The sequence below is a fragment of the Camelina sativa genome, chromosome 2, assembly GCF_000633955.1.
Source record: "Camelina sativa cultivar DH55 chromosome 2, Cs, whole genome shotgun sequence".
NCBI classification, from domain to species: domain Eukaryota; kingdom Viridiplantae; phylum Streptophyta; class Magnoliopsida; order Brassicales; family Brassicaceae; genus Camelina; species Camelina sativa.
In genome coordinates, this window is record NC_025686.1 from 23,049,250 (window position 1) to 23,073,206 (window position 23,957).

The window sequence follows — 23,957 nt, forward strand, 5'->3', positions numbered from 1 at the left end:
ATTGTTGTTGTTGTATGACTTAAGACTTGAGAGTTTGTACGTTGAAGTTTTGTGAGTATCAGGTTATGTCCTCTTAGAAGCTTTTCATAGATTCCTTATGCCTTCTTGGTTTTTTTTTCTTTTTCCTAGCTTTATAAATTGAACTTTGGAGAAACATGAACACCCATTCGTTTGCCTGATTATATTTTACAATTGGAAAGATAAAAAAAATGGATTTCGTTATAGAAGGAATAGATTATACTTCTTTGATTCAGAAAGCTTTGGTTCTATTGTTTTGTGTTGCTTTGTCATGGAAAATGATAATTTACATGTGTAATTTGTTAAACATTGAGCAAGATCCCATAAGGGTGTTGATTACCGGTGCAGCAGGTAATGAATGTCTCCTCAACCAAATTGTTTGGTTTGGTCTGGTTATATGTAGTTTGTTCATAATATAATTGGGAACTTTCTATTGAACAGGAAACATAGGATATGCAATTGCTCCAATGATTGCAAGAGGTATGATGCTAGGTCCAGATCAACCCATGATTCTGCATTTACTCGATATAGAACCAACTTCAAGATCACTGGAAGCTCTGAAAATGGAGCTTCAAGATTCAGCCTTCCCTCTTCTCAAAGGCGTTATCTCGACAACTAATGTTGTTGAAGCATGTAAAGATGTGAATATCGCCATAATGATCGGCGGATACCCGAGGATAGCAGGCATGGAAAGAAAAGATGTGATGTCGAAAAATGTAGTGATATATAAAGCTCAAGCTTCGGCTTTAGAGAATTATGCATCAGAGGATTGCAAGGTTCTTGTTGTAGCAAACCCTGCTAACACAAACGCTCTGATTTTAAAAGAGTTTGCACCATCGATCCCGGAAGAAAACATCACTTGCCTTACACGGCTCGACCATAATCGAGCTCTAGCTCAGCTTGCAGATAAGCTAAGTGTTCCCGTGAGCAGTGTGAAGAACATGATCGTTTGGGGAAACCATTCTTCAACTCAGTATCCCGACAGCAATCACGCAACGGTCTCTACACAAGCTGGAGATAGACCGATAAAAGAACTTGTCACAGATCAAAACTGGCTAAAGAACGAGTTTATTGCTGAAGTTCAGCAACGCGGTGCAGCTGTTTTAAGAGCACGGAGACAGTCGAGTGCTTTATCCGCTGCTAGCGCAGCTTGTGACCATATCCGTGATTGGTTTCTTGGAACCCCTAAAGGAACTTGGGTTTCTATGGGTGTTTGTTCTGATGGATCATATGGTATACCACCGGGTTTGGTTTACTCGTTTCCGGTTACCTGTGAGAAAGGGAGTTGGAAGATCGTACAAGGACTCAGTATAGACGAGTTTTCAAGGAAGAAAATGGATGACTCTGCACGAGAGCTAGCTGAAGAGAAGGATTTAGCCTATTCCTGTCTCAATGCATAGACCAAAACCAAAAGTCGAAAAACTATGGGAGTCATGTACAAACAATGTAGTAAAGAAATAAATGTCTTCTAAATTTCTTGTAAAAATAATGTAAACATACATAATAAACGCTGAGGTTCATTGATACATGTAAAGCTCTAAAATCTTAGAGGTTAAAAAATCAGCAAATCGAAAAACTAAACAAAAACAAATAAAACAAAACAGAAGGAGAGATCAGACTTTTACTTGCGAGAGTACCTCCAGATGCCAAAAACAAGAACAGCCAAACTCGCAATGCCCGCCAAAATCTGGTAACCAAAGAGACACGATTTATATTATAATGCTTGCAAAAATTACATCTACGGAGACAAGAGAAAGAACAACTAAACACTGACCTTGGTGTCACGGATGTAAGGGGTCTCGGACCGTGAAGCAAAGATGGATGAAAGAAATCCAAAACGAGATCTCTGCGGCATGAGAATAACAGCAGTGTACTGTTTCTTGCACGGGTGAGGAAGGATACGCTGTAATGCAGCTTGCGCTGTTTGTGGTGCAAGTGACTCTCTCATTCGCAAACGCCCTTCTTCTAAAATCTGAAAACCATAGGGAAGTTTCTACCCTTTATAAAAAGACTGTTTATTTTGAACGACAACAGCTATTGAGCATTGACAGTAACTGACCTTGCAAGAGGCGCCCAAATCGCCAGCGTAGACCCTTGATTGGTATCCACGTAGAATCCTGTCTAACCAGTGATAGTTTTCCTGACCAGAAAATTAAATCCGTTTTGTTTCAGCAGCAAAATAAAATCCATTTGCGATTGTGAAGAGTAGGCAAAAACAAACAAACCTGCAGGCCGTTTTCGTGAGCTCTTTGTTCGATTTCAAGGATAGCTGAAATGTCTTCCTGCGAAGGGCCTTCCTCTTGAAGCCGTACAATTTCTTCCAAAGCTAAATCAACCTGAAAGACAAAGAGATGGCTTTCGTGAACAAAAGGCAGCCAAAGATATAGAGAAACCATTATCAATCGTGTGAGAACATGGATGTACCAGTTTAGAGGAGATTTCTGGATCACAGGAAAAATTTACACTGATGTCACCACGCAAATCTGCAGTTCTAGAAGGTTTATTCCCGCCAAGAAACACTGAGACTTCAGCAGAATATATCTGCTTAACAGGTACGTTAGGTCACTAAAGGTTTGGTATGATCATCATAGAAAACTAACGCAAAGAGCAGAATATACCTGCCCATGCGTGAACCTGAGAAACTGAATTATCTTGGTCTCTAAGAGTTTGCCTAAAAAGCCGATACAGTGGATTTCTTCGATCTATCATAGAATTAATGGTATGAAGCAATTGTATTTGAAATATTATTCGTAAAGACAAGAGGAAAAATGTCTTAAGTGTAATCAACGCAGGCTAGGTTCAGATGATAAAGCAAAGTCCCTTACCATTGTTCCATTTGTTAACTGCACAGGAAAGCATAACTGGACTGAACACTGGGCTTCTACCATGGGACTTCGTACAAATTCTCTGTAATATTTCCACGTTTAAAGTCAAATATGTAATTATCAAGGGAAACACACAGTATCATTGTCTCTGTTAGGTCGATGTATGATCAAAGTAAGATACAGCTTACCTTGTTATCTTCGTAGGGAAAGTGAATGGTAAGCCCTTTAGGTCATCACGGTTGAAATGGAGAACTGGTTGAGGAGGCTTAGGTATTCCACCCTGCATAAAGTGAGCGCAAAAATGTAGTCAATTATCCCGAGCTTACTTTTTGTATTACCAGTGATGTGATCTAACTTACCAAATACTGAAGAATTAGAGGAAGCGCGATAGTGGGATCAAGGTTCCCTACAATCACGACTGTGAAAGTTGATGGATCCCTAAAGCAACTGTTGAAGTATTCGCAAGCCTTTAAAGGGTCAACTTTCCTGAGTTCACTAATCCGAATCGGCTACACATCAGAGACTAGGGGTTAGAATCAAGTTGTGCGTTCACCAAGAAATAATTAGTCATTTCGAAAAAAAGAAGGAAGATATCATTACCCTAAAGAAATAAGAGTTTCCATAATTGAGTTCCTTTACTCTATTGGCAAAGACAGTGTATGGGTCTCTTTCCCGAGCACGGACCGCTTCTTCTGCCATTTGCATTACTATTCCAACCTCTTCTTCTTGTGGCATCACGTTTGTAGTAAATAGTTGATAAACAAGCTGCAAAGAAGTATAATCAAGTTCAACTCTAAGGCCAAGATAATGCAAGTATAATCCAAAGAGATTCGAAACATTATTAGAGGAAAAACAAGAATGCAAAACATTTTAGGATGCACAATATATTCAAGCTCTATCATTTAGATGTTAGCAAATATGTTAATGAACTCTACTGTAGGTTTCGTACAGTTCAGTTTGTTTCCGCCAAATATGTTATGGTTAATGAAGTATAAATCGAAGAGGTCATAGTTAATGTCTTAATGAAGTCCACTGCGTGGTTTCAGCTAAATATGTTAGTAACAAGCCTGAGATCAACCTGGAAGAACTTAGAAAATACACGTTCATATGGAGGAAGAAGGCAAACCTGCAAAGCAGTTTCAAGGTCTGTGGGTGAACAATCACAAGAAAAGGTTCTCATATACGGTCCGAGTCTTGCGCTAACTTCAACTCTCTTACCAGCAAGCATATCCATAAGCATTGATGGCTTATAACCAAACATACCAATTTCACCAGCAATTGTTGATCCCATTGAACATGAAATGTAATCACTCTCAGGGAGTTCAGATAATCCTCCATATGAGAACCCGGTAAAAAGAACCTGCAAGGGGAAAAGGCCAATCATGAAGTTATGGAACAATAAGCAAAAGAAGAAGCTCAGAGCTTAATATATTGCCATCTATGCATAAGCATATACACACACATGCTGATTCCAAACTATTGTAATGTCAGTTAATATTGCACCTGATCGTCCAAGAAGTCTGTGGACTTGTAGCAAACTTGCATTCCATTTGATAACGTCAATTCTGTAACCCCAACTTCTGGATATTCAAGCTGATGAGTAACCTCCCTTCATTGAACATCATTGAACATTAGTGACAGATGATAAATAATAACAAATGAAAAAAATATATGCATGTCAGTTGAGGTTTGTCTACTTTTAGTTAAACAAAGACTCATTTAGTTTAGTAAAAGACTTCATAACTAGTCAGCTCTCGAGGAAATTGATAATTGCACAAAGATATTAGTTTTTTAGGATCTCTATTCACTCTGAAAACTACAGTCAATAGAACCAAAATCCAAAAGTAAAGAAGAGCTTACCCTGGAGTTGGCTTCTCACTGACAACTTCTTCTGGAATCTTTTCCTCATCCCATGGAGCAATCATCTTTTCTTCTTCAAGACTATTAACCTTTGAGACAACATTTCTCAAATCATCAATCGTAGCAGCAGATCTAGGTTCCATTGTCTTGATCACACAACCACATGATGTTCTTAACTTTTCAGAGTATCTGGCTACATCCGACGCTGATATTTCTGCATCAAAGAGGAACCAATATAATTTATACGAGTTATATAACAAAAATGGTACTATACTGACTACACTTTATAAGCAGAGTATGCATGTTCTCACGGGGTAGAAGAGTCTTCTGAAGTTGTGCCTCGTATTCAATCCCAATAACAGGTTCCTTGTGAAGGAAATGCTGCAAGATAAAAAAAAGTTTAAGCAAGATTTTTGTAGATGGGAAAGACAGAATGCTGATTATTAAAGTTCATCACAGATTTTACCTGTATATATTCATCCCGCAAGCTCGTTGATTGGACCTGATCACGTTCCAGATAAGCAGATTCAATCTCGGACATCATGAGAGCCCGAACAACAGATATTTCACGCTCCGAGAACCCATGAAGGCGTACCCTAGCAACCTAAACACACAAGAGAACCAATGAAGGGGTGGAAGAAGAAAGTGAAAAAAACTTGGAAAAGAGGGAAAAGAGAAGAGACCTCGAGAAGCATAGATTCTAGAGATGCAAGAGTTCCTTTCTCTTTACAAGAAGAACTCATTATATAGGCCTTCAATGGGCTCACCAGAGCATCAGCAGCCACAGAACACGCAAAAAATGGAGGATCCTTTCTACGAGATATTTTGAATAGTCTCTGGTTAAGAGCATGTAGAAACATTGACTCCGCAAGCATATCCCTATAATCTTTCACTGTCTTCAGATCACTTATAGGCATCTTATAGCTAATCATTACTGCAGACTAAAAGCCAAAGACCAAAAAAGAAGCTTAGCAGTTAGGAAATTGACATCATGCTAATATGGAAGACGTTCAGAGAGTAAAATTTGACTAACCCCAGCTGCCTCTGACTCAACAAAGCACGAAAATCGTGTCTCTTCATGAGAAGGAACAGGAAACACTGGTATCTGTGGAGGCTCGCTACTTGATCTTTTATCCTCAAAATGTGTCTTTATCAAATCAACTACAGTCTAGAAACAAGGATTATCAACAAATTCCGACCTTACAACATAATCATAAATGCTTGAATAGCCAAGGAACAAAAGTGATATCACAGTAATAAATTAAAATAGTAGTACCTTTGTATCTGGAAAATCTCCAACAGCCACAACTGCCATATTGCATAAATGATACCACTTCTGGTAAAATTGCTTCACAGTTGCAGCAGGAACAGATCGAATCACTTTCTCCAACCCAATAGGTAAACGTTCAGCATACTGCGGTCAAATGAAAGTCTTTTTCAAGAACACATTGGAATCTCTCTTAAACTGCAAAAATGACTAACAATAGACATGACATACCTTTGAACCTTCCATCATCAGCTGCCAATGCGAATCTTGCATCCTTCCAGTAGCATTCCGATTCCCTCGGTATTCTTCCATAACAGCACCTCTTTCTTTGTCCAAATCTTCCTTCGAGACTCGAATCTAAACAAACCAAGCACAGATTTCAGACAGACCAAAAAAAACAATGAAACAAAAAGAAATGGATGAGACAGAGTCACAAAGACATTTACCTCGGAGCTAAACTCTGCTAAAATGGAGATAGCCTGAGATAACAATTCAGGTTTATCAACGGGGACAAACAATTCATAGATAGTCTCATCCGCTGTGGTCATTGCGTTTTGACAGGGTCCAAACTCAGCTCCGACGCTCTCTAAGAACTTGACAATATCATGGTTTGTATATCTCGTTGTAGCACTAAACGCAAGATGCTCTACAATATGAGCAACTCCACGCTGATCCTCCTCTTCCAAAACTGAACTGCCAATAAACCAAAAAGTGTGTCAGCATCATTTGAAGCGTAAGCCACTCAAACACATTGCATAATTCAACTAAACTTCATCCCAGTTCTCTCTTATCCTCATACACTACGAATATATTAATGCATGTCACAAATCTGTTCATAAAAAAAAGTCACAAATCAAATCAAAGTTAGATCAACACTGCACAGTGATCAAATAAATCAAATATTCGACTCAGAACAAAAGTGAAAACCCTAAATCTCAGCGAGAAAAACTAAATAAACAGTAAATTCAATTGATCAACGAAGAAACAAATCAAATTCAAATGTCGTCAAAATCGAAGAAGAAGAAGAAGAGCTAACCCGACTTTAACGGCGAGAGCTAAAGCAGCTCTCATCCTTGGTTTTGAGTTTCGACGAACATAGTAGACGAGACCATTATCGAGTCTTCCATAATCAGCACCAAAAGGCTCAGGCTCGTTACCGAGTTCTTGTTCCATGTCCACACTCATCAGTTTCAGCGACCTGAATCCATGTTTCCTCAACACCTTCTTCGAGCTCTCTCCCGCAATCAAATCCATCTCTCTCTCTTTCTCTCTCTCTGCCTCACTCTGTCAAAATCAAATTCGTTTATCAAAACAACACACAATACAAATTTTTCTCCCTTTGGAGACGGCACAATTAGTCCCACCCCTTCGAGATTTGTTCTTCTTATGTTTTTTTCTTGGTTTTGACAACCGGTTCGCCCGGTAATCTTACTACAACCAGCATTAATTTCCTTAACCACAATTCCGGTTTTTGCTAAAATTCGATCCGACATTCTTAATTGAACCGCAATATACGAGGTAACGATGTAAATTGTACCAATAATATTATAACCGGACGAAACCACTAAACCGGAAGTACATTAGTTTACTCAACCACCTCCACTACAAAACGAACACAAACAGGTTTGTCTTTCTGAAGATCACATATAGTTTGATCATTCAACAAAAAGCTTCTCATAATTATAAAACCTCTCACAAAGTGTTCTCATTCATCTCACGCCTTTGGAGAAATCTTAGAGACTTTCTCAGCAACCAACTTGATCTCACGAATCCTTTCATCAACCAGTTGCTTCAGCTGCTGCTCTTGATCTGGTTTGTTTTCATCAACTTGAACATTGGTATTACCTTCTTCTCCATTGAGTGATTTGAAAACCACAAAGGATGTTTCAGGCTCGTACTCGCTCGGAACATCTACGACCTGTTTCTTTGGAGTTTCTATATCTTTTCCCAGAATGTCGCTTCTCACATGGTTCGTGATGACAGATGTGTAATCTTCCATGTACTTGTCGATAGGATCAAGTGCAAGATAAATCAAAATCTCCCAGCAGTTGAGAAAATGTTTCTTGTTAATCTTCAGAGATTCGCGGACTTTCTCGATGGCGTTCAAAGGTGGGGTGAATCGAGGTATCTGAGCTCGCTTCGATAGTTTTCCTTTTGTGAGAGTCTGAACAGCTGAATCAATTGCTGGTTTGATTGGATCGAAAGCGAGCAAGCGGTTAATGTCGACGCAAGTGCGAATGTGTTGGAACTTCTCAGATGGCTCTTCCACTGTCAAATCGTAAACATTTTCTGCTACAGCCACATTGTTTACTACCTCCACGAGATAGGTTCCGAGTCCTTTTCCTTGGAAGGACGGTAAGACCAGGATCTGAAATCCAAACACAAGGCATAAACAGTCAAATCAATATGATTGCAAGAAGGACTGAGATCTTTGGGCTATATACATTATTATACCTGGCTGAGTCTCATCCGTAACCTGTCAGGATAACGAAAGAATTTATAAATTGCAGTAAAGCCCACAATTCGATACAAAGGATCTTCCTTGTCCTCTTTCTTCTGAATTAAGAGGTATAAATGCCAGTCAGGATCAGTGACATCAATCGGGTTGCTGCCTGATCAAAAAAAAATGGACCAATGTATTGTTAGTACTTAGTACTAACTAGAGGGAAAAATAAGTTTCAAGATAATTGGAAAGAGCAAAGGTGGATGGGTATATACCATCAACAAAAAGAAGAACAAGAGGTACCAATCGGCTATAGAGGAGTCCAGCATTTGGAGAACCAATTTGCATCCGTATCACCTGAGGATAATCAACCATAATTTCATTCATTAAACATTTGCAGCTCACAGCTGATTAAAGCATCTCAAACTAATTTACTCAACGATACATGAAACATATCAAGTAAAACCTACCTGGAGATCTGAAGAAACCACTTCAGCATTATTGCTGCTCCCATCTGTCGCTCCAGATTGCATTACCTCTCCGTCCGAGACCATATTTCTAGAACAATCAATGAGAATTTCCAACATTATACAGAGACTATAAAGAGAAACCTATCTTAAATAATTTGGGAACAAGTTCAAGATAGTATGAAAGTATGCACCTGATAAAATCTCTCTGTGTTGAAAAGGTTTGCAGAAATTCTTCCTTGTTCTCAACGATGGTCTCAGCAAATATGTTCTGAGTTGAATGAAGCAGACAATCAGAGTAATAAAAGGATAGCAAAAAAAAAAGAAGCAGGTATTCTAAGATGAGATGAGACATCAAAGTTGATTGGTACCTGTAAAGCAGATTTCAGGTCCGTGATGCCTTTCTCTCCCTTGAAACACATACCAAAAGATAACATGATAATGATGCTCCAAGGTTAGTTTCATTCTAAGAAAGCCGTATAAAACACAATCCAACATATAGAAAATAAAATCAAGACTTACGTTGGTTGTGCTCTGGTATGTAATATCAGCATATGAATGTAGTGAGATGCTATTGATCCACACATTTATCTGCAACAAATGAAACCGACTGTTACAACAAACATCAAAATTATAGATTACCTCAGAACAGAATTACAACAATGGAAACCAGAAATACAAGAAAGAGCAAAGTAATGTCATAGTAAATCCACATTACCTTCAAACCTTGGTAACCATATATCTTGCCATCGCCATCAATGAAATCATTCAAGTCAACTGGCTTCACGCACGAAATATCAGGGGAATCAACTTCCTCTTTGCTGGAAACTATAAAATCACCCATCACGAAAACAAACATCAAAATTATGTAACAACAAACAAACCTTAAAGAAGCTTCACACATAAAATACTTTTATGACTGACTCATTAAGCTAACATCATATGGCAAAAAAAAAGATAAACACGTAAAATCAACAAAACCTCAGTATATAGATCTGCTCTACATGTTCAACATCAGAGAACTACCAATTTGAGTATTGTGACATGACACAGAGCAAGGGACTAAATCACAACAATTCGGCTCATGATGTTCTTAATAACGATTATTACACCCATTCCATATACGAATTGCAACAAACACGGAAGTCGAAAGCAGGAAACGAAACCCTAATTTCCGTACGAAGCTATGTCCCCAAAAATCAAACTCAAATGATCCAAAATCAAAATACGCACCGAGATAAATATTGATGCACTCGTTAGCCTCCACACCAGTATCTGCAGATAAGAAACGGATTAAAGGAAAATACGAAATCAGAGCTACGCAAGTGGGGTAATCGCGAGAACAGGAAGAAAAAAAACAAACAAGAACAGAAATGACTTACCGGCGGGAGAAAACCCGACACGACGACGCTTCTTAGGCTCGGTATCTGGACCGGCGGCGGCTTGCTTCTTCTGAACCATGGATTCTCCGGCGAGACTAAGGCGGGAAGAGAGTGAGACTAAGGCGGGAAAATTGGAGGGTTAATGGGGAAATGCGGAGAGAGCGATGATGTTACAGAGTCACTCAGCTTTAGGGCTCTTTTATGTAAATGTAGTGAGAGCATTGCAGATGGAGAAATACACACCACATGATCCGCACGTGACTTTTAAGCAAGGCCCGTTAGAAGCCCAAATGGAAGTTATAGTGAGACCTAATTCAGCGTTTTTTTAAGTTATATATTTCATAGGTAGAGAACAATTAATTGAGGGCGTTTGGTCTAGTGGTATGATTCTCGCTTTGGGTGCGAGAGGTCCCGAGTTCGATTCTCGGAACGCCCCATTTGTTTTTGAAGGTATTTTTTGTCACATTCTTTCTAGCTAAATTGTTTGATAAAAATATTTTTTCTTGAGGAAAGAATATATATAATATTCAAATCTTAAAAGCTTTTTTTTTTTTATCACATTCTCTTAGCTAAATTGTTTGATAAAAACATATTCTTTGTTCAGGAAAAAAAATATATGTTCAAAACTTTCAAAAATTCCTTATAAATACTAATTTTAATCATCACAAATTTGAATTCTTTGTGTTTTTAATTATCATAAATTTGAATTCTTTTTGTTTTTTTTTTAAACCATGAATTTGAACTCCAAAAATATGTTTAATGTTTATAGTATCTAAAATGGACAAAATTTGTTACCAAGAAAAATGATTAAACAAATACCGACTTGGTTACTTGTGATTGTGATGTATTCCCAACATGTTTTCTTGAAAGATTTTATTAAAAAAGTGCATGTTGTAAAAACGACATGATCTATCTCATCTGTCATTTGAAATCGATTTGCACATTTGAGAAATCATTCATAGGAATTGAACTTTAAGACTGTTTATAATATCTAAAGAAAACTATTTTAAAAAAATTTATAGTTGATCTGACATTCTTGCAAGTAACACCAAATAAACAAGAATGACTACAAGAAAAGAAAAATTTGTAATGTGAAGTCATAGGTACCATTGCAACAAAGACTTTAATAACAACAATTCCAATCTGAATGCAAAAAATGTTCGGCATCATTGAAAAAAAAAAAATTGTTTTGTTCTTTTGTTGTTCTAACTATATTCAAATTCATTATACATTAGTTATTTAATTATTTTTGTGAATTCAGTTAACTTGGTAATTGATAAGAAAAGTAATTATCAATAATCATTTTCATGTGTTCAATACAATAATTTGATTGTGATTAATTTTTTAAAAGTTTGGATTTGGAATATATTAAAGGCATTTTTAATTAAATTTAGTATGTTTATTTTGATGAAATTTAGTTTAACTTATGTTTAATTTTATATTTACGTCTGTATTCAATTATAAAATATATGAGATAATAATAATTACAATTGCATCAATAAAAATTATTTTCTATGTAGTATATCCTTTTTCCGAAAATAAAATTTGGTTTATCCGTTCAGATTCAATTTTTTTAAATAATAAAAACTAATCATCCGATAAAAAGGTTATATTCAGTTTTAGTTTTTAAATTTCGGTTATTAATTTGCAACCAATTTCTCCCACCTTTCTCAACTTGTCCTCATATTTTAAAAAAAAAAAAATCATTTTACATTTTTATAATAATCCAAAATTTTTTTTTTTTTTGACCGTTCGCGTGTCATGTTACGACTACCGGCGTCTATGGAGAAATCACCGCAAAATTTAAGAGAGAGAGAGACTAAACGAAGAAGAAGGAAAAAAAACAAAAAAAAATTCGTTTCTTTTTCCAGAGAGGTCTTAAGAGAGAGAGAGGAGAGAGAAAGAGAAAAAAAGGATTCGCTTTGTATATAAGCTACAGAAAAGCCAAAAAACAATCTAGAGGTTGGGAGAAGAAGAAGAAGAAGAAGCTTTTGTTCTCCCAACTGTTAATAAAAAACAACGACGACGGTGACGGCGGAAGCTGAGAAGCTTTTGTTGTCAATGGCTGACTCATACGGCGCCGTTTCCGTCGACGTTGAAACGATCTATCTTGGTGGCAAGGTTTCATTTCCATTCCCTTCTTTTAACTCTCCAATTTCCAAATCTTTCTTGGTTTTTTTTTGGTTTCTTGAAATCGGATCCGATTAAAGTTGGAAACTTTCGTTTATGGGTTTATCTTAAACTTGCTTCAAATCCAATCTTTATGTAGATTTGGAGAAGAACATACATTTCCCCNCCCCCCCCCCCAGATTGGTTCTTGAAAAATTCTTTGCTTGTGGATTTGTGAAACTTCTTTTTTTGTGTTTTATGATTCTTTCCAGATGGGATTATTCTTGGGATCTTCTTCTCTCTATTCAAAGATATCTTCTTCTTCTTTTGTATTCCTTATTCTTTGTCTTATTGCCTTTTTTATTTATAAAAAAAATATAAGAATAAAGAAAACTCCAGCTGTTTTTGTCTACCTTTAATCCATTGTTTAATTAGACTAATGCTTCTTTATTATCTCATTAACAACACTCATATTAGCTCATCTTTTTACACTGTCATTCCCTTTTTTTTTTTAATAAAAACTCACAATGATTAGAATTAGGCCATCCTCTTTGGTTGTTGATGATGAAGTTTTGATTTTGTTTTTTTGCACTAAAAGTAGTAAAAACTGCACATGGAAAAAGCTTTAACAGAGATTGTTTCAGTTTGTGTTCCTTTCTTTATTGTGTGTATGTATACATTTATATATATATGTCTTTTCCACCTAAAGTCAGTTGTCATATTCCTATCTTTAGTAAATATATTAATTGTTACTGGAGATAAACAAAACAATGGTATGAGATAGTGTATGGTTATCACTTGTAAAGCTTAGTTTCTGTTGGTGTTCATGTTACTTTTTGTTAAAATTTGCTGGTTTCTTGTGTTCAGGAGCATCGTGTCAAAACTGCAAGTGGTGTTGTATCTGTCATTGTGTATGGAGACCGAGAAAAGCCAGCATTGATTACTTATCCTGATTTGGCCCTTAACCGTAAGTCTAAGGAATCTCTAGAGGCTAAATTACAGGATCCTTGGTCTCTTTTGCTGAAGTTTTGAATGTTTTTGTTGCTTCATTCTTCAGATATGTCATGCTTCCAAGGATTATTCTTCTGCCCTGAAGCAGCTTCGTTGCTGTTACATAACTTCTGCATTTACCATATCAGTCCACCAGGGCATGAGGTCCATATTTTAGTTCCCTTTTTTTTAAGTTAGTTTGGTAATTAATTTGCTTGGCGTGATTACTCACATGATTGTCATCGTTTTCTTGCATTTTCACGAAGAGTTCTTGCAGTTAGGAGCTGCTCCGATTTGTCCTAATGATTCAGCTCCTTCTGCTGATGACTTGGCAGATCAGATCCTTGAAGTTCTTAACTTTTTCGGGTAATGATTGAATCCCTTATATCTGGCTTACTGAAGCTCTCAACTTTTGTTCTGTAATGTAAAATGTTGGAACTAAGAACGTATAAGCTTTTGTTCAGCCTTGGCGTTGTGATGTGTATGGGTGTGACTGCAGGTGCTTACATCCTCACCTTATTCGCGGTAGGTTCCTCTTCGTTTTCTCTTCTCATAGTCTGTTGCTTCAAACAAACAATTGTGTTTATAATATGTTCTCTGTTGTAAAACTTTTCAGATGAAACATAGAGAACGTGTTCTCGGTTTGATTCTTGTCTCGCCATTATGCAAGGCCCCATCTTGGTCTGAATGGTTTTACAACAAGCTTATCTCAAAGTTGTTATATTACTACGGGATGTGTGGAGTGGTAAAGGAATTTTTGCTTCAGAGATATTTTAGTAAGGTATGAAACTGCAATGACCATTTCTCTCTACTACACTTGTTGCATTTCCAGACTTCTCTTATTCAACCCGGTTGCAACTACTTGCTACAGGAAGTTCGTGGTAATGTCGAGATTCCAGAGTCAGATATAGCACAGGCTTGCCGAAGAGTCAGTGTTTAACTCTCTTTTTTACTGATTAGTCAATAGATAGATCTCTCTATATCAGTGATTTGACACTTTTGACTTTTGGTGATTTTCTTAGCTGCTTGATGAGAGACAAAGCGTGAACGTTATGCGGTTTCTTGACGCCATTGATCGGTAACACAACAAATACTTCAAAATCTTTTATCTAAGCAGCATTCATTCATGGTGTCAAATCGTGCCTTTCTTAACTTTATGCAAACCAAACATTTGCTCTTACAGGAGACCTGACATCTCAAGTGGATTGAAGAAACTAAAATGCAGGACACTTATCTTCATTGGAGACCAATCTCCCTTCTACTCAGAAGCTGTTCACATGGCAGCAACTTTGGATAGAGGATACTGTGCTTTGGTTGAGGTTTGAGAAAACAAAATCCTCATCCTTTTTTACTCTACATATCAATTCATGTTTGGTTTTCTAGCTACTTATCGATGTTTTCTTGAAATTNGTGTATGGGTGTGACTGCAGGTGCTTACATCCTCACCTTATTCGCGGTAGGTTCCTCTTCGTTTTCTCTTCTCATAGTCTGTTGCTTCAAACAAACAATTGTGTTTATAATATGTTCTCTGTTGTAAAACTTTTCAGATGAAACATAGAGAACGTGTTCTCGGTTTGATTCTTGTCTCGCCATTATGCAAGGCCCCATCTTGGTCTGAATGGTTTTACAACAAGCTTATCTCAAAGTTGTTATATTACTACGGGATGTGTGGAGTGGTAAAGGAATTTTTGCTTCAGAGATATTTTAGTAAGGTATGAAACTGCAATGACCATTTCTCTCTACTACACTTGTTGCATTTCCAGACTTCTCTTATTCAACCCGGTTGCAACTACTTGCTACAGGAAGTTCGTGGTAATGTCGAGATTCCAGAGTCAGATATAGCACAGGCTTGCCGAAGAGTCAGTGTTTAACTCTCTTTTTTACTGATTAGTCAATAGATAGATCTCTCTATATCAGTGATTTGACACTTTTGACTTTTGGTGATTTTCTTAGCTGCTTGATGAGAGACAAAGCGTGAACGTTATGCGGTTTCTTGACGCCATTGATCGGTAACACAACAAATACTTCAAAATCTTTTATCTAAGCAGCATTCATTCATGGTGTCAAATCGTGCCTTTCTTAACTTTATGCAAACCAAACATTTGCTCTTACAGGAGACCTGACATCTCAAGTGGATTGAAGAAACTAAAATGCAGGACACTTATCTTCATTGGAGACCAATCTCCCTTCTACTCAGAAGCTGTTCACATGGCAGCAACTTTGGATAGAGGATACTGTGCTTTGGTTGAGGTTTGAGAAAACAAAATCCTCATCCTTTTTTACTCTACATATCAATTCATGTTTGGTTTTCTAGCTACTTATCGATGTTTTCTTGAAAAATTTTAGGTTCAGGCTTGTGGTTCAATGGTAACAGAGGAGCAACCGCATGCAATGTTGATCCCAATGGAATATTTCTTGATGGGTTATGGATTATATAGACCATGTCTTTTCTCAGAGAGCCCTAGAAGTCCTCTTAGCCCTTCTTGTATTGCACCTGAGCTTCTCTCTCCTGAAAGCATGGGATTAAAGCTTAAGCCTATCAAAACCCGACTCTCAGCGGCTTAAGTTTGTGTGCTACTGATTCATTGGTTCTAATTGCTGAGGAGAAAATCTTAGGGCTTTTGTAGATATAGAACAAATCACTAGGGAGATTCGAGAAGAAGACGAAGAGGACAAATTTCCAAGTCATCCTTATATATATAACACATTCTTTTGTAGTCAGCAGACACGACAGTTCTCTTGTTAAGAAGCCACAAAATGTTGTTTATTATTTCATTTCTTATACATATGTAAAATGTTCTGTTGTTGTGACATTGTAACAATTGTTTTGTGATGGACTCTGCAGATTCAAGTAATAAATTCATTTTGCACCTTCTTTGCTTCTCTTCAAGAATTGAGAGATTTTAAGTTTGGATTCACTTATTATCGAATATGAATCTTCCTGTATATTGAGATTCAATGGTTTTACAGTCTTGATCCTGAACTATTTGGATAACCAGATTGAAACCTTTTAGTTTGAGATTTATTCGTCCTTCAACTTTAGACAGCAGATAAATGTTAACTGAACTGCAAATGGAAACGGAGTCTGAACAAGACCAGTGCTACTCGATCTTTGTTGAGCCCTTAAAATGGATGTAGACAACTGTAAATCCGAGCCAAACTTGAATCCAAAGTAGAAGAAGACCATTTATTGTATCGACATCCTAAGATGTTATGTAAGATTACAAAAACATCAAAGCTCACTCACAATTCATAGAACCACTTACATCTCTCAACAAGCAAATGGTCGAAAGGTTTACCCTTTCAAGAACACATAAACAATAATAACAATAACTTTAAATGATGTAATCTGACCATTCCGAGATGAATGAAGTATGATCCATCGACTCTCCGGGACATTCCTCATCAAGACTCGTCGGCTTCTCTTTTCCACCAACGAGTCTCGCCGGATTCCCAACAGCTGTACCTCGAGGAGGCACGTCGATCAACACTACAGAACCAGCACCTACTTTAGCTCCTGCACCAATCTTCACATTTCCAAGAATAGTTGCTCCAGCTCCAATCAAACAACCATCACCTATCTTTGGATGTCTATCTCCACAAGCTTTCCCAGTTCCACCAAGTGTCACATGGTGAAGGATCGAAACATTGTTCCCAATCACAGCTGTTTCACCTATTACAACTCCCGTTGCGTGGTCAAGAAGTATCCCTTTTCCAATCTTCGCTGCTGGATGGATATCAACAGCAAACACATCAGAGATTCTTGAGTGTAGTGCTAATGCTAATGGCTTCCGAGTCTGTGTCCATAGCTTATGTGAAACACGATGCGCCTAGATTCAAATTCAACAACATTCACAAATCAAATGATGCAGATTGACCTAATTGAAGGATCAAACTAATTTCACAAAATCAAATCGCGAATTAGGGATTCATTCACCTGAATCGCTAAGAAGCCTTTGTAATTGAGGAGGCAATGAGAGAAAGAGATACAAGCGGGATCACGAACACGAGCGGCGCGTAGATCGGCGACGGTGGCGTTACGAAGAGAAGGATCGGAGGTGAAAGTGTTTAAGAAGAGATCGTACAAAAGCGTTGATAAAAGCGTCGATGAGCAAAGCTTGTTTCCTAGATGAAACGAGATAGATCGTTCTAGAGAAGAGTGAGAGAGAATCGTCGAGTAGAGATAGCTGGCTAAAGCTGGCTCAGCCTCAGCGTCACGGCGAGCTTCCGCTTTGATCTGTGTCCATAACCCAGCAGCCTCCGCATCTGCAGCTGCTGCAGATATGGCTGCTGCTGCTGCTTCTGCGGATTGAGTATCGGAAGATTGATTGTTATTGTTATTCTTCGATGGAGATTGATCTCGGAGTTCTCCGGCCGGTGGCATCTTAACGACGGCGATATAAGATTCCGATTTCTATCTCCCCCTCACCTGTTAATGTTTCCAACCTTCTAGGCTTATTAATTTTCATCGTACCGAATTTTTTTAAATTATTAAATCCATAGACTAAAAGATAATGATTGCCCACGTGGCGTGTTTTAAACGTGCTTTCTAGAAAACAAATCGGAGCCGTTGGTTTTACATCTTTATCGATCACCGTTAGATTCGATTCATATTTCTCATAATCGACGGTGGTGATTCTGCCGACAGTTCGTTCTTACCAAACTTTGTTCACTGTTGAAGAGAAACACGTCACTGGTTTTAAATTGGTGAATTAAACCGATACAGAAGATTGCTTCGGTAAACCAATCAAAACCAAAACCAAAACCAAAACCAAACCAATTTTGGTTAATACATACAGTATTACAGTTCAGAAACAGAGAGTGTATACAAATTAACAACTACCAACATTACAGATTTGAAACGTAAATGAGTAGGTTTGCTCCGGTTAACCAAATGGTCTCATCCGCTTTAGTATCGAAGCGAGGATATTAGTATTACTCGTTTCTTCTTTGATTCTGGTAACAACTTGGTCTGGAAGAGAAGGAACCAACACTTGTGACTTTCTCTTGCTCACAAGTAAATCAAGCTGGCGTCGTTCCCCGTTACTGCATGTATTCCATACATAATTATATCTGCTCAAGAGCATCTCTTCTATTGCAGCAGCTTCCCACCTAGATCTCATCTGATGAATCACAGTAAAGCAGATCATTACCAATCATATGAGTTAAGATCAAAGTTATATATATATACACTTAGCAGTAGTAACGAGATAATATAAGATGACAATTGACATAATATCGGAGCATATCTAAATAAAATCGAGGCTTGTTGCGAGAATGCGTCTTCAAATAAAAAGTGGGGCTAAATGACCACCGCTTCTTCCATAATCCTGGAGTCTTGATCTAACGTCTACACTTTGTCCTAGATATGTAGCTATAACATCATCAGGATCAAACTTTTGGCCTAGGTTTTGACCGATGAGTGCTACTCCGAGCTCATACACACCCACACAATGTCTTGGGGGTAAGTCCTCCTCATGTCTGTATCTACGGACACCTCGTTTTCCATTATTGAAATCTTTCCAATCAATGGGTCCTATAAGAGGCTGTGTATGCAGTTTAAGTTTATACTCAGCTATCATAATGCGCATATGAAAACAGAGTAAGACCAAATCTACCATAGCAATGTAACAAGACTAGAGAACTTAAGAGAGACAGTGCCTGCCACGGGGAGAAAACGGTGTCGTGTATAGTCAGCTTGTAGTCTTCTCTCTTCAACCTAGTGTGGTCGATGGCGTCAGAACTGAATTCTTCTCCTATCAACCTGTTGATACATTATGACCATTAAGTGAAAGAAAAACAAACGATACAAATGTAACAACATTGTGAATAAATGAGATGAGAAGATATACCTATTATTCAAGAATTGACTTAGCACCGGCATAACGGTTGTGCTTCTTTGCATGGTACTAAACGTGTGTCGTATATGGTTAATCTTCAACTTCGCCATCTTCGATATTAGAACAAACGACATTGTCAAACAAAACAAAACAAAACAGAACAAACGGCTCTGCTTATGATTGTGAATTTCTTCTTCGCCTATGTTTTCTTCTACAGATCTCTCGTTACATGTATGATATAAGGAGATGATAGAGAGTTATGGAAGTAGTGTGGGGAAGTTGAAAAAAAGGTGGGTGGTTTTACAGTTCCTTGCATCGTGGACGTCCAAAGTAACAGAGTGGAGAACTGGCGCGGGTTTATGTATTTTTATATCTAAAAGCATCTAAAGATACAAGCAAAAATGCAAATAGGCAAATATGCAACATCCATAACAGTTTATCCTTTATTCATTTCAAGTTCACTGAACAAATCAAAATTGATTTTAAATTAAGAAAAATGAAATTTTGAGTCACCCGGTACAGTTTATTCTTTCAGCAGACCAATACCGAAACCAAAACGGTTTGGTACAAACAATTCCGGTTAAATAAAATAAGTGAGAAAGAGGTTAATTTAGGTGATTCTCATTCCCTTATGCTCTTCACATCTCTTACGTCCTTTGACGGGAGATCTCTCACAGATCAATCCATTGCATAGTTTAACTCCACAAGCTACGGTTTTTGCGGCTTCTGGTTGAAAACATACCGGGGAAATTTTCTCCTTATGTTGCCAACACCTTTTGCTTCCTTTAGGAGAACTTCTTGTGCAAGGTAAGCCATTCTTTGTTGTAGCTTCACAGAAGCGAGGCGAACCTTCTTCGTCACTTAACTCTTCATGCGATTCAGGATCAGATTCCTCGTCTTTGACTGTTTTCTCACGATCTGTCTGGTTAAGAAGAAAGAGAAAAGCATTGATCCTCATGCCTTTGTGATCCTCACATCGTTTTCTACCTGGAACAGGTCTCTTATTGCACGGTTCCATGTCAGGTAAGATCACTCCACAGGTAACATCAGACTCTATATGATTGTGATGATCTTGTCCGGTGAACATCTCGGGTTTTGGCGGCGGTGAATGTTTTACTGGTGAAACACGGCAAACTCTCTGCCCTTTATGCTCTACGCATCTCTTTCTTCCTTTAACTGGACTTTTATTGCAAAAACCTCCATTTTCAAGTATGACTCCACAAACAGAATCAGTACAAGAACCATCAACTCTGTCTGAAACCGGTTGAGGTCTAGACCGAGTGAGTTTGAGTATTGAAGTGAGGAAATTACTACTCTTCTCTTCATCAACAACATCACAGCTTAGCTTTCTCTCTTCTTTAAGCACATGCTTCTCTCCTTTGATTCTGATACCAACTTGGTTCCGAAGAAAAGGGAAAAACATTCGTGATATACCGGACTTTCTCTTGCTCATAAACTCACGATCACCAAGCTTCTTGAGTAAATCAAGCTGGCGTCGTTCCCCGTTACTTCCTTTGTTCCAAGCATAGTCAAATGTGCTCAACAGCATCCCTTCTGTTGCCTCAGCTACCCTCTTAGATCCCATCTGAATAAATTCATATTAAAGCAATGAAACAGTCACATGAGTTAGATAAAATTGTATACTTAGCAGTAGCAGACCAATAGAGAATATAACAAGACGTGTAGTAAATACTTACAGGAGCCCATCTGTATAGTATCGAGCCACCTTTCGAGAAAATGTCCTCAAATAAACCCCCGGTAACGGCCTTTTTAACTGGAGATGATTCAACGGCTTCACAGTCGATAAGGTTGTAAACATTGCGCAAATGAGCACCGGATCTTCCATAACGCTGGAGTCTAGTCCTAACACTTTCAGCTTGTCCTAGATATGCAGCAAGAACATCATCAGGTTCAACCTTTCGACCTTGTTCTTGACCGATGACCGCTACTCCGATCTCATACAGACCCGGGAAAGATTTACGGGGTAAGTTCTGAACTCTGTATCTACCTACACCGTCTTTTCCGTTATTGAAGTCCTCCCAATCGTTGGATCCTATAAGAACCTGTGTATGCGCATAAGAGATAAAACTAACATCAAACTAACTCCTTCAAGTAGCAATGTAATTAATGAGACTAAGAGCCAGTGACCAATTCTAATCCAGAGAGACTTTTTAAAGTCCATTTCCGCAAATCTCCATAGACGACGCAAATACTAATACAAGATCAAAGTTATTGTATAGATTTTAAGCATTTGGGGATCAAAGAGACACACTAGGCATTAAAAATGGGATCTTTACACCAAATTCCAGGAAAATTAAAGATCAGATTTCTCATTTCAGTTGAAATCAGAGAAATCCCAAAATGGGTTATAGAGAAAACACAAGATCGAGCAAAGAACCAGACATAGAAACCGATCTCAAAGGAGAGAGAGACAGAGAGAGAGGACCTGCCATTTGGAGAAAACAGAGTCGTGTTTGGTCCGCTTGTAGTCTTCTCTCTTGAAGACAGTGGGGACGACGGCGAAGGAAACGCCGTCCCCAAATTCCATTCCGATGATACCAATGATATTTTATATGGTCAAAAGATTAAAGACACAACCGATAAAGATTAAAGACACAACCGATAAGTATCGAACTAAAAGTTATTGTGTTTTGTTTTATTGTGTCCGAGTCCGACGAGGAAAAGTGTCAAGTGACCGTTGGAACTGTGAAGCTTCTTCTGTACGGTTTATAGATTAGTTACCGTTGGAATAGTTGATATTTAACTACATTAGTCAAATGTTGAGAACGTAATTAGCATAAGGGAATATAAACATTCTTAATGAAGACTTTTAAGATTTTAAGATTATCTTCTATTTTTAGGATTTTTAGTACCCATTTATTTGACTTATCAATAAATAACAGATTTCAATAGTTCTATTCTATCAGCCAAAAAATAAACTATGGAAAACCTATAATTCATTTTCACCAATTTTATTTATTTATTAAGTTTTCGAATAAAATCAATATTTACAAAATATGCCTTAAATGATTTTTTTAAAATCTCCTATATATTAATAGAGAAGCACTCTCACCAAAAAGCTGAGGTGTCGTGCTCACAGAGCTTATGTACCTTTTAATAAATGCGTTTACTTCTTATTATTATTTACATAAATATGTCATTGAAATATATGAGGCAATGTTTAATCAACTACTAGAATCCAAAAATATATTTAATTTTCACTTTCATAACCTATTTAATTATTAAAAGTAAATTACATTTCACAAAAAATTATAAACCATTTATTTAATTTTTGAAATGCTAAAGTTATTCTCCTATTTTGAAAAAGTCTGATGACTATTCAACTATATTTTAAAAAATTAATTAAATAAATTATCACAATAATCATAAAAGTAAATTACATACCACAAACAATTTAAACTTATTCACATATTTAACTTTTTGAAACGCAAAACTTATTCTCCCGTTAAAAAATCTGTTAACTATTCATGCATATTAAAAATTAATTATCACAATATAATCTTAAAAATAAATAACATTTCACAAACAATTTAAAATCTATTCACTAGTTTAAATTTTTGAAAAACAAATACTTTGTCTCCTATTTAAAAATTCTAATGACTATTTAAATATATGTGACTCAACAATCTTCACATGGTATCCATGTTATTGGATTTTTGAAAACCATAGAAAATCATTTTACCCTATAAGTTTTCACCAGAACTATAATTTTTTATTATTTACCACTTTTTATACATTTTTTCATTGCATTTTTACACTTAGATTAATTTCAATTAAATAGATTAGTCTACAAAATATTACTTTACCTATTTAATGGCATAGTGACATAGATAACAATGTGAAACATAAAATATGTGAATTTGATTTTAGAAATACTAAAGACATCAAAAATTTCTCCACCACTATGATATTCTTTTTCACTTTTAAATATTTCACGAGTGAAATATATTTTTACACAAGATAAATGTAAACTTGAATATACAAAAAATAAACTTTATTTACAGATTTTATTTTACACAAACAAATCTTAAATCTTAAATAATAATATTATTCATAATATTTTATTTGAATCAATTTATCCCGCAGTATATGTGGGTTGGTACCTAGTGTATTACTATTTAGGATTGGATATTTATCAAATTAACATTTGCCATTGTATAATTGTTTTATGAGAAAATAAAAATTATGTTGTTGAAGGTTAATCCCATTCATGAGATGATATTTTACCAACCGGGTCGTGTGTGGCATGTGGATACGTTGACCGCACAATAGAGACCTTTTAGTGATCGACCTTCTCACTTTGGAAGTTCGAAGGTATATCATTGTATGCACACATCACACGCCCAAGACAGTTAAAATGTCATATCATTCATTATTTTGACTCATCATCATATTTAGTACTTGTTTTGATGGTTTGTCCTAATTCCTAACTAAGGATGCTATTGCTAACCGCGTTGAAGCTATGAGGGAGCCATGTGATTATATGGAAGGTCGACAAGTGGCTCATGCTTCTATTAAGTCCAAACTGTTGTTTTCATCCTTTTTTTTTTACTTTAACAACAGTATATATATACATATTTTAAAAGAAAAATCATAAGATCTTAAAAAATTGATTAAATTCCAAGATAACATATGATATATTCGATCGCATCACTAGACTTTGATTTATTGAAGCCCCTTTCATTCTTTAACAAAAGTGCAAATCAACTTTACTCAACTTTTGTTTTTCACTTTC

General features: G+C 36.8%; 6 protein-coding genes, 1 non-coding gene and 1 pseudogene across 8 annotated transcripts; 3 read left to right on the forward strand and 5 right to left on the reverse strand.

The window, feature by feature from the left end:
- LOC104733545 (malate dehydrogenase, cytoplasmic-like) lies at positions 182-1,546 on the forward strand. The gene is made up of 2 exons (XM_010453118.1): positions 182-369; positions 460-1,546. The coding sequence occupies exons 1-2, from the start codon at positions 210-212 to the stop codon at positions 1,416-1,418; spliced, it is 1,119 nt and encodes a 372-aa protein (XP_010451420.1). The 5' UTR covers positions 182-209; the 3' UTR covers positions 1,419-1,546.
- Positions 1,469-7,351, reverse strand: LOC104733533 (zinc protease PQQL-like). 2 transcript variants are annotated; one of them, XM_010453105.1, is made up of 21 exons: positions 7,007-7,351; positions 6,417-6,663; positions 6,202-6,327; positions 5,980-6,117; positions 5,737-5,871; positions 5,387-5,644; positions 5,170-5,307; positions 5,015-5,084; positions 4,704-4,917; positions 4,347-4,452; positions 3,970-4,203; positions 3,444-3,608; positions 3,203-3,352; positions 3,032-3,123; positions 2,844-2,925; positions 2,637-2,720; positions 2,443-2,559; positions 2,244-2,354; positions 2,078-2,158; positions 1,793-1,990; positions 1,469-1,705 (listed from the first exon to the last, which is right to left on the reverse strand). In XM_010453105.1, the coding sequence occupies exons 1-21, from the start codon at positions 7,222-7,224 to the stop codon at positions 1,640-1,642; spliced, it is 3,030 nt and encodes a 1,009-aa protein (XP_010451407.1). In that variant the 5' UTR covers positions 7,225-7,351; the 3' UTR covers positions 1,469-1,639. The 2 variants fall into 2 exon arrangements, with proteins under 2 accessions (XP_010451407.1, XP_010451413.1); XM_010453111.1 differs by having other exon boundaries at positions 6,417-6,658; positions 7,007-7,098.
- LOC104733554 (histone acetyltransferase type B catalytic subunit-like) lies at positions 7,494-10,463 on the reverse strand. Its single transcript, XM_010453128.2, has 10 exons — positions 10,263-10,463; positions 10,114-10,155; positions 9,599-9,708; positions 9,403-9,471; positions 9,252-9,290; positions 9,075-9,151; positions 8,884-8,971; positions 8,689-8,770; positions 8,425-8,582; positions 7,494-8,338 (listed from the first exon to the last, which is right to left on the reverse strand). The coding sequence occupies exons 1-10, from the start codon at positions 10,339-10,341 to the stop codon at positions 7,685-7,687; spliced, it is 1,398 nt and encodes a 465-aa protein (XP_010451430.1). The 5' UTR covers positions 10,342-10,463; the 3' UTR covers positions 7,494-7,684.
- On the forward strand, positions 10,627-10,698 carry TRNAP-UGG. The gene has a single exon. It is a non-coding gene; the product is annotated as a tRNA-Pro (tRNA).
- LOC104733563 (pollen-specific protein SF21) lies at positions 12,087-16,235 on the forward strand. The gene is made up of 10 exons (XM_010453136.2): positions 12,087-12,383; positions 13,239-13,338; positions 13,429-13,526; positions 13,639-13,727; positions 13,826-13,886; positions 13,978-14,142; positions 14,233-14,289; positions 14,384-14,439; positions 14,545-14,680; positions 15,708-16,235. The coding sequence occupies exons 1-10, from the start codon at positions 12,324-12,326 to the stop codon at positions 15,924-15,926; spliced, it is 1,041 nt and encodes a 346-aa protein (XP_010451438.1). The 5' UTR covers positions 12,087-12,323; the 3' UTR covers positions 15,927-16,235.
- On the reverse strand, positions 16,523-17,830 carry LOC104733570 (serine acetyltransferase 5-like). The gene is made up of 2 exons (XM_010453142.2): positions 17,299-17,830; positions 16,523-17,191 (listed from the first exon to the last, which is right to left on the reverse strand). The coding sequence occupies exons 1-2, from the start codon at positions 17,743-17,745 to the stop codon at positions 16,697-16,699; spliced, it is 942 nt and encodes a 313-aa protein (XP_010451444.1). The 5' UTR covers positions 17,746-17,830; the 3' UTR covers positions 16,523-16,696.
- LOC104733578 lies at positions 18,245-19,386 on the reverse strand (annotated as a pseudogene).
- LOC104733586 (protein EFFECTOR OF TRANSCRIPTION 2-like) lies at positions 19,618-21,870 on the reverse strand. The gene is made up of 3 exons (XM_010453157.2): positions 21,648-21,870; positions 20,899-21,264; positions 19,618-20,786 (listed from the first exon to the last, which is right to left on the reverse strand). The coding sequence occupies exons 1-3, from the start codon at positions 21,747-21,749 to the stop codon at positions 19,812-19,814; spliced, it is 1,443 nt and encodes a 480-aa protein (XP_010451459.1). The 5' UTR covers positions 21,750-21,870; the 3' UTR covers positions 19,618-19,811.

Bases quoted from the DNA above. Each gene is read 5' to 3' on its own strand.
- LOC104733586 (XM_010453157.2), bottom strand. From the start codon at position 21,749: ATGGAATTTGGGGACGGCGTTTCCTTCGCCGTCGTCCCCACTGTCTTC. The intron at 21,265-21,647 runs GTCCTCTCTCTC...GCGCATACACAG, and splicing joins CTGTTTTCTCCAAATGGCAG to GTTCTTATAGGATCCAACGA. The intron at 20,787-20,898 runs GTAAGTATTTAC...GAATTTATTCAG, and splicing joins TACTATACAGATGGGCTCCT to ATGGGATCTAAGAGGGTAGC.
- LOC104733545 (XM_010453118.1), top strand. From the start codon at position 210: ATGGATTTCGTTATAGAAGGAATAGATTATACTTCTTTGATTCAGAAA. The intron at 370-459 runs GTAATGAATGTC...TCTATTGAACAG, and splicing joins GTTGATTACCGGTGCAGCAG to GAAACATAGGATATGCAATT.
- LOC104733554 (XM_010453128.2), bottom strand. From the start codon at position 10,341: ATGGTTCAGAAGAAGCAAGCCGCCGCCGGTCCAGATACCGAGCCTAAG. The intron at 8,771-8,883 runs GTAGGTTTTACT...GATTATCCTCAG, and splicing joins TGGTTTCTTCAGATCTCCAG to GTGATACGGATGCAAATTGG. The intron at 8,339-8,424 runs GTATAATAATGT...TTTGGATTTCAG, and splicing joins TACGGATGAGACTCAGCCAG to ATCCTGGTCTTACCGTCCTT.
- LOC104733563 (XM_010453136.2), top strand. From the start codon at position 12,324: ATGGCTGACTCATACGGCGCCGTTTCCGTCGACGTTGAAACGATCTAT. The intron at 13,887-13,977 runs GTAGGTTCCTCT...AAAACTTTTCAG, and splicing joins ACATCCTCACCTTATTCGCG to ATGAAACATAGAGAACGTGT. The intron at 14,290-14,383 runs GTCAGTGTTTAA...TGATTTTCTTAG, and splicing joins TAGCACAGGCTTGCCGAAGA to CTGCTTGATGAGAGACAAAG.
- LOC104733570 (XM_010453142.2), bottom strand. From the start codon at position 17,745: ATGCCACCGGCCGGAGAACTCCGAGATCAATCTCCATCGAAGAATAAC. The intron at 17,192-17,298 runs GTGAATGAATCC...ATTTGAATCTAG, and splicing joins AAGGCTTCTTAGCGATTCAG to GCGCATCGTGTTTCACATAA.
- LOC104733533 (XM_010453105.1), bottom strand. From the start codon at position 7,224: ATGGATTTGATTGCGGGAGAGAGCTCGAAGAAGGTGTTGAGGAAACAT. The intron at 5,085-5,169 runs GTAAAATCTGTG...TTTATCTTGCAG, and splicing joins TGCGGGATGAATATATACAG to CATTTCCTTCACAAGGAACC. The intron at 2,721-2,843 runs GTAAGGGACTTT...ATTCTATGATAG, and splicing joins AGTTAACAAATGGAACAATG to ATCGAAGAAATCCACTGTAT.